The sequence below is a fragment of the Cebus imitator genome, unplaced genomic scaffold, assembly GCF_001604975.1.
Source record: "Cebus imitator isolate Cc_AM_T3 unplaced genomic scaffold, Cebus_imitator-1.0 Scaffold24, whole genome shotgun sequence".
Lineage (NCBI taxonomy): Eukaryota > Metazoa > Chordata > Mammalia > Primates > Cebidae > Cebus > Cebus imitator.
The window spans coordinates 11,871,047-11,878,277 of NW_016107339.1; the positions used below are offsets into that span (position 1 = coordinate 11,871,047).

Here is a 7,231-nt window from a genome sequence, read left to right on the forward strand (position 1 = left end):
TTTTGCCATGTTTGTCTGGCTGGTCTCAAACTCCTGACCTCGTGATCTGCTTGCCTCGGCCTTCCAAAGTGCTGGGATTAGAGGCGTGAGCCACTGTGCCCAGCCCCAAAAGCTTTCTTGACAGCAGAGAAAGCATGCTTAATGACATGGGAAAGTTCTCTAGAGATTCAAGAAACTGTAGGTAGTCCTGAATGCCTAGAATATAGGAAATGAAGGGAGGAGTGAGGTTGGCAGGGACCTAGTTCCTTCTGTCTTATATTTCCTGGTAGGGTTTTAATTTTTGTCTTCAAAGTACTGAGGAACAACTGTAGTTTTAATCAGGGGCTTGACTTAATCAGATTTGTACCTGGGAAGGATTTCTCTTGCTGCAGTGGATGGATGGGACTGAAGAGGGCTGGACAGGAGCCAAGACGACCCACAGTTCAGAGGGAAGAGTCCCAATGAAGTAATGATAGAGGGCAAGGCAGGAAAGGGCTGGGCCCAAAGATGTCAAGGGCAGAAGCAACAAAGTTTATTATCAACTGGACAGTGGGTAAGAACATGTCAACAATGCCTCCCAGTGGCTGGGCATGGTGGCTCACACCTAGCGCTTTGGGAGGCCGAGACAGGTGAATTGCCTGACCTGACCAACATGGTGAAAACCAGTGTCTACTAAAAAAATACAAAAATTAGCAAGGCCTGGTGGTGCACACTTGTAATCCAGTTACTGGGAGGCTGAGGCAGGAGAATTGCTTGAACCTGGGAGGCAGAGGTTGCAGTGAGCCAAGGTTGTGCCACTGCACTGCACTCCAGTGTGGCGACAGAGTAAGACTCTGTCTCAAAACAAACAAACAAACAAACAAAACAATGCCTCCTGGGTTTCTGGCTTAGCAAGATGAATAAATAACATATTAGTGTTTTCTTTTTTTTTTTGAGACGGAGTTTCGCTCTTGTTACCCAGGCTGGAGCGCAATGGCGCGATCTTGGCTCACCGCAACCTCCGCCTCCTGGGTTCAGGCAATTCTCCTGCCTCAGCCTCCTGAGTAGCTGGGATTACAGGCACGCGCCACCATGCCCAGCTGATTTTTTTGTATTTTTAGTAGAGACGGGGTTTCACCATGTTGACCAGGATGGTCTCGATCTCTTGATCTCGTGATCCACCCGCCTCAGCCTCCCAAAGTGCTGGGATTACAGGCTTGAGCCACTGCGCCCGGCCCATATTAGTGTTTTCTTATGGGATTTGTTTTTTTTTTTAGAGACAGTCTTACTCTGTCACCCAGGGTGGAGTGCCGTGGCACAATCATAGCTCACTGTAGCTTTGAACTCCTGGACTTAAGTGATCACCCTGCCTCAGCCTCCTGAGTAGCTAGGAGTTACAGGTGTCTACCACCATGCCCTGGCTTCTTGTAGGACTTCTGGAAACGTACTTAAATGGAATAATGTGTTAATTTTTTTTTTTTTTTTTGAGATGGGGAGTTTTGCTCTTGTTGCCCAGGCTGGAGTGCAATGGTGCGATCTTGGCTCACTGCAACCTCCGCCTCCTGGATTTAAGCAACGGGTTTAAGCAATTCTCCTGCCTCAGTCTCCTGAGTAGCTGGGATTACAGGTGCCCATCACCATATGCAGCTAATTTTTTGTATTTTTAGTAGATATGGGGTTTCACCATGTTGTTTAGGCTGGTCTCCAACTCCTGACCTCAGGTGATCTGCCCACCTCTGCCTCCCAGAGTGCTGAGATTACAAGCATGGTCCACTGTGCTAGACCAAGTATAATTTGTTTAAACAAATTTAAATGTACTACTTACCCATTATCTTCTTTTTTTAAAATTTATTATTATTATTATTATTTTTTATAAAGACAGGGTTTCACCATGTTGGTCAGGCTGGTCTTGAACTCCCGATCTCAGGTGATCTGCCCACCTTGGCCTCCAAAATGCTTGGATTACAGGCGTGAGCCACCACGCCCGGCCTTACCCATTATCTTCAAGGAAAGGACAGAATCCCTTGGTTAATGCTCCCTGAACAAAGATAAAGTAATTATTATTCAGCCAAGGGATCTGGGAATGATCTTGTGAACTCTTGAAATAAACATGCCCATAGGCTGGGAGAGGTGGCTCACACCTGTAATCCCAGTACTTTAGGAGGCTGAGGCACGAGGACTGCTTGAGTCCAGGAGTTCGAGACCAGCCTGGGCAACATGGTGAAACCTCATCTCTACAAAAAAAAATAAAAAGTTAGCTAAATGTGGTAGTGCTCCAAGGTGCATGATTGATAGGCGCCTGTGGTCCCAGTTACTTGGGAGGCGGAGGAGGGAGGATCTCTTGAACCCAGGAGGTCTAGGCTGCAGTGAGCTGGCCTTGATTGACACAGCAAGACACTCTTCCAAAAAAAATCAAAACAAACCAACAAAAAAACCCAAAACAAGCCTGCCCATAAAAAGCCTGGGTAAGGAATTAGAAACCAAAAGAAAATCTCCATCTATCTATTCATTCAACATTTACTGAACTCTAATTTTCTTTTCTTGAAGAGAAGAAAATTTAATAGGCGGCCGGGCGCGGTGGCTGAAGCCTGTAATCCCAGCACTTTGGGAGGCCGAGGCGGGTGGATCACGAGGTCAAGAGATCGAGACCATCCTGGTCAACANTATTTTGTATGTAGTCAGTAGAAAAAGATGTTAAAAAGTTATATTTTGTATGTAGTCAGTAGAAAAAGATGTTAAAAAGTTATATTTTGTATGTAAAGGGGGTAGAGAAGAACACAAGAATATTGAAAAGAGGCATTGGAAGTTGCAGAAAAGAAGACACAAATTGAATTGGGGAGTTTTTTTAAAGCTTAGGACGAGGTGCAGATTACACTATAGAAAAAAAATGTAGTGCACCTGAAGACACAGAAATGCAAGCCACGCAAAATAAAATAAAGAAAGTAAAACATGGGGGGTAGGGGAGACTGACCAGGGAATTCGCATTGCTGGGACAAATTCAGATGTCCCAATCTATGTGTAATTGGGGTCCCTGAAGGAGAGGCAGATGGGAAAAAATTGAAGAAATTATTATTGAAATATTTCCAAATTCTATAAAAACTATAAACCCACAGATACAAGAAGTTTGAAGAACCTCAACCACTGTACATCATAATAAAATTGCCCAAAAGCAGTGATAGAGAAAACTTTAAAAGCAGCCAGCGTAAGGGAGAAATGCATTGTGTACAGAACAAATGTAAGAATGAGAGCCAAATTCTTATCAGGAACAATGCATGCCAGAAGATAATACAGCAACATCTGAAAGTGAAAACAACTGTCCATCTAGAACTATTTACCCACTAAGAAAAATCAGCTTTCAAATATGAAGGCAAAAAAGAGGGCCCTTTTGAGACACACAAAAGCTAAAGAAATACATCAGCAGCAGACCTTCACTGCAGGAAGTGGTCAAGTAAGCCCTTTGAGCAGAAAGCAAACGATAACAGAAATCTAGATGTAGGCAGAGAAACAGAGGGCACCAGAAATGGTCCACACTGAATAGGTATAAAGGACATTTTCTCCCATTAAAAAGTCTCTTTAAAAGATAATTGGCTATTTCGAGTAAGCTTAATAATGAGGCTTAAAGCATATGGAGGAATGAAAGGCATGACAGCAATAGCACACAGGCAGGGAGGGGAGTATGCTATATGGGAGGTAGTCTAATATTACTCGAAGACAGACTGTGATAAATTTAAGATGTATACTGAAAGTCCTAAAGCAACCTCTGTTTAAAAATATATATAGCAAAAGGCCGGGCATGGTGACTCACGCTTGTAATCTTAGCATTTTGGGAGGACAGGCAGGCGGATTACTTGAGCTCAGGAGTTCAAGACCAGCCTGGGCAAAATAGTGAGACCTCATCTCAAAAAAAAAAAAAAAAAAAGATATATTTGGTTTCAAATCCAGATCTTTTTTGACTATGCTAAATACAAGCAAATTCGTAAAGGGTAATAAGTTGGTCACACCAGGAATCCCAGCGCTTTGGGAGGCTGAGGGTGGATAGCTTGAGGCCAGGAGTTCGGGACCAGCTTGGACAACAAAATGAGATCCCCCCCATCTCAACAAAAAATTAAATAAAAAAAATTTAAAAACCAAAAGGTTAATAAGCAAGTCACAGACATATCCTGCACAGAATTTTTCGTATGTTTAGGGCATCTGCATGGCATAAAGTTAGTTCTGGGCTGCTAAGAACATTCACATGTCATGTATCAGTTTTCCTTTCTGGAGAGCTTCTATCTTTTCCTGGAGAAGCTGTTTGACATGCACAACACACACTCCTCATTTATTGCCAGAAACGACGTTTCACAATTAACATTATGTGTGTACACACACACACACACACACAAACACACACACGAGCGCGCGCGCGCGCACAGGCGCGCCTTCCTTTCTGTCCCTCTTGTTTACCTTAAGAGGAAGCAGGCCGGGCATGGTGGCTTACGCCTGTAATCCCAGCACTTTGGGAGCCTGAGGGGGGGCAGATCACGAGGTCAGCAGTTCTAGACCAGCCTGACCAACACGGTGAAAACCCGCCTCTAGTAAAAATACAAAAATTAGCCTGACGTGGTGGCACGAGCCTGTAATCCCAGCTACTCAAGAGGCTGAGGCAAGATAATCGCTTGAACCCAGGAGGCGGAGGTTGCAGTAAGCGAACATTGAGCCATTGCACTCCAGACTCGGAGAGACTCCGTCTCAAAAAAAAAAAAAAGAAGCATTTAGTTTTAGCATCAATGAAGAATTGCAGGAGAAATATTTGTTCTTGGTAATGGACGACATGCACCAACTCATAAGACATCCGGAGGTTCAGGCTATCAACCCAAAGTACACGCGCCTCCCACGCCCTGTTTCCGTGCAGTTCCAAATCCCAGGTGTCTCAGGTTGCAACTTCTGTTGCCTTTAACTGCATCCTACTTTCTCTTCCACACATTCTCCCTCATCCCCTTCGATACAGACCCAGTGCCCAGGGGAGGGTGGCATGACCTTGGTTCATCCCAAGCCGCGAAGACGCGGCGTGACCTTGGCCAAGTCCCCACTTCCTCATCCGCTAACTGGCGAGGCTGCACCGGAGGGTCTCCGCCCCGGCCGCTAGGCGTCTTGCGCCGGTACCCCTATCTTACTGGGCTTCCTCCGCGCGTCCCACCAGTTCTACGCCTACGCTGCCGGCGTAGTGGCCGCCTGGAGACTTGCGGCCCTCTCTTTTCAGACGCTGGTTTCCGCCGCGCAGACTGGGTGGGCGCGATTCCCGAACGCGGCCTGCGCTGCGAGCGCGCGGCCGTCCCGCAGGCCGGTGCGGCCTTACGCCGCTGACGCAGCGCGCCCAACATGGCGGCGCGGTCGTCGTCGGGGGTGGCGGCGGCAGAGGGGGCGGCGGCCTTGGCGGCAGCGGAGACTGCAACCGTGACGGTGGCAGCGGCGGCGCGGGATCTGGGCCGGGGGGAATGAGGCGGCCGCGGCGGGCCAGCGGCCGAGCCGTGTAGCGGAGAAGCTCCCCCTCCCTGCTTTCCTGGGTTGAGCCGGGGGCGCGCGCGTGCGCGGCCGTCCTGAGCGGGCTCCCCACCCCTCGGCTCCCGCGACCCGCACCGCACCCCCACCCGGGCCCGGAGGATGATGAAGCTCAAGTCGAACCAGACCCGCACCTACGACGGCGACGGCTACAAGAAGCGGGCCGCATGCCTGTGTTTCCGCAGCGAGAGCGAGGAGGAGGTGAGGCGCCTGGCTGGACGGGCCGGGGTCGCCGGGTCTCCGGCCGCTTCGGGTGAAGGCGCGGGGGGCGCGGCCGCGGGAGGAGGCTGTGCCCCAGCTGCTCGGTTCGGGGAGAATGAAGTTCCGACTGAATTTCCTGAGGCGAAAAACGGGGGGAAGAAAAAAGGACGGTGGGGCGGGGGGGGGAAGCGGGTCTGAGAGCGGCCACACAGGACACGCCGGGCGGAGGGGGTGGCCGGCCTGTGGCCGGAGCGCTTCGGTTTGGCCGCCGGTCACCGAGGAGAGCGGCCGCGGGAGAAGGCAGTGGGCTGGGAAGAGTGCAGCTTTCGGTCCAGGCCAACGGCTTTGATCCAGGAAGGGCAGCTCTGCGCTTGTCAGCCAGGCACATGTGTGCGGAGGCCGGTGTGCACGAGGCGCGGGCTGGCCTTTGTGGCAGAGAAATAGTGCACTTCATTGGCAGGTTTGGGGTTTGCTGAGGGATTATGTGTCTCTGAGCCCAAAGCCGAGGGGTGGGGGTGGGGGTGTCAGGAAGATTTAGGGCGTTGTGCATAAGCCACAGCCAGCTGTTTATTTTACAGTGCCCTGGGTAGCTCTTATGGTGTAGACTGAGAAGAAAAGACATTTAATTTGATAATCTTTGTGTGCTGAAAATGTTTCATATTAATTGGGAAGACCAAAAGCGGTATTTAAAATTTTTGCCCTGATGTTCCTTCACTGCCTCGTGGGAAGACCTTTAGGATTAAATTAGCGAGAAAAATATAAATGTTTTAGAATCAGTTTCTTTTTATAATACGTAGGGTACTTAAAAAAAAAAAATATCGACTTCCCAGAGCCGTTTCTGTGGTGATGAAGGGAATTCAGAGAAGCACATGTTTTGTAAATCCACAAAGAATAGCTGCTTTGGAAATTCATAAGATGCCTGTGGGAATGCATTTCTCTGTGTGCATGGTGGTAAAATGGCAGTTAAACTGGAAACAATGAAGGACAGTGGAATCCAGCGTGTTATATTCCGGCATTCAGCTGTGGGTTATGGTGGCAGGGCCGCAGTATAGTGCATCGTGTCGAAATGGGGAAAGGAACTTGGCCCACTAGTTATGAAAAGAAGCTGTGGTGAAAGAGAGGATTGCCATGCTGTCCAGAGGTATTTAGGAGGAAGTGGGAGTTCGAATTATTGCCTGAAGAAGATTAGTGAATTGTGCTGTTAAGGAATCCATGTGTGCTCCCTTTCAGCAAAACAGAACGAAAGGAGATTTGGAAATGTATGCTTTGTATCCTACTATACATTGTAAAAGTGCCCGGCTGGGCAAGGTGGCTCATGCCTGTAATCCCAGCATGTTGGGAGGCTGAGGCAGTCAGATCATCTGAGATCAGGACTTAGAAACCAGCCTGGTCAACATGGTGAAACTCGGTCTCTACTGAAAATACAAAACAATTGGCAGGGCCTGGTGGCTCATGCCTGTAATCTCAGCTACTCGGGAGGCTGAGGCAGGAGAATTCACTGAAACCTGGAAAGTGGAGGCTGCAATGAGCCAAG

General features: G+C 48.7%; 1 protein-coding gene across 1 annotated transcript in view; it reads left to right on the forward strand.

The window, feature by feature from the left end:
* Positions 1 to 4,953: 4,953 nt before the first annotated feature.
* The window catches only part of NUDT3 (nudix hydrolase 3), a 127,893-nt gene continuing 125,615 nt past the window's right edge, over positions 4,954 to 7,231 (forward strand). Inside the window, exon 1 of the mRNA XM_017522292.2 lies at positions 4,954 to 5,697. Coding sequence (XP_017377781.1) covers positions 5,599 to 5,697 — 99 coding nt within the window. The 5' untranslated portion in view covers positions 4,954 to 5,598. The remainder of the gene's footprint in view (positions 5,698 to 7,231) is intronic.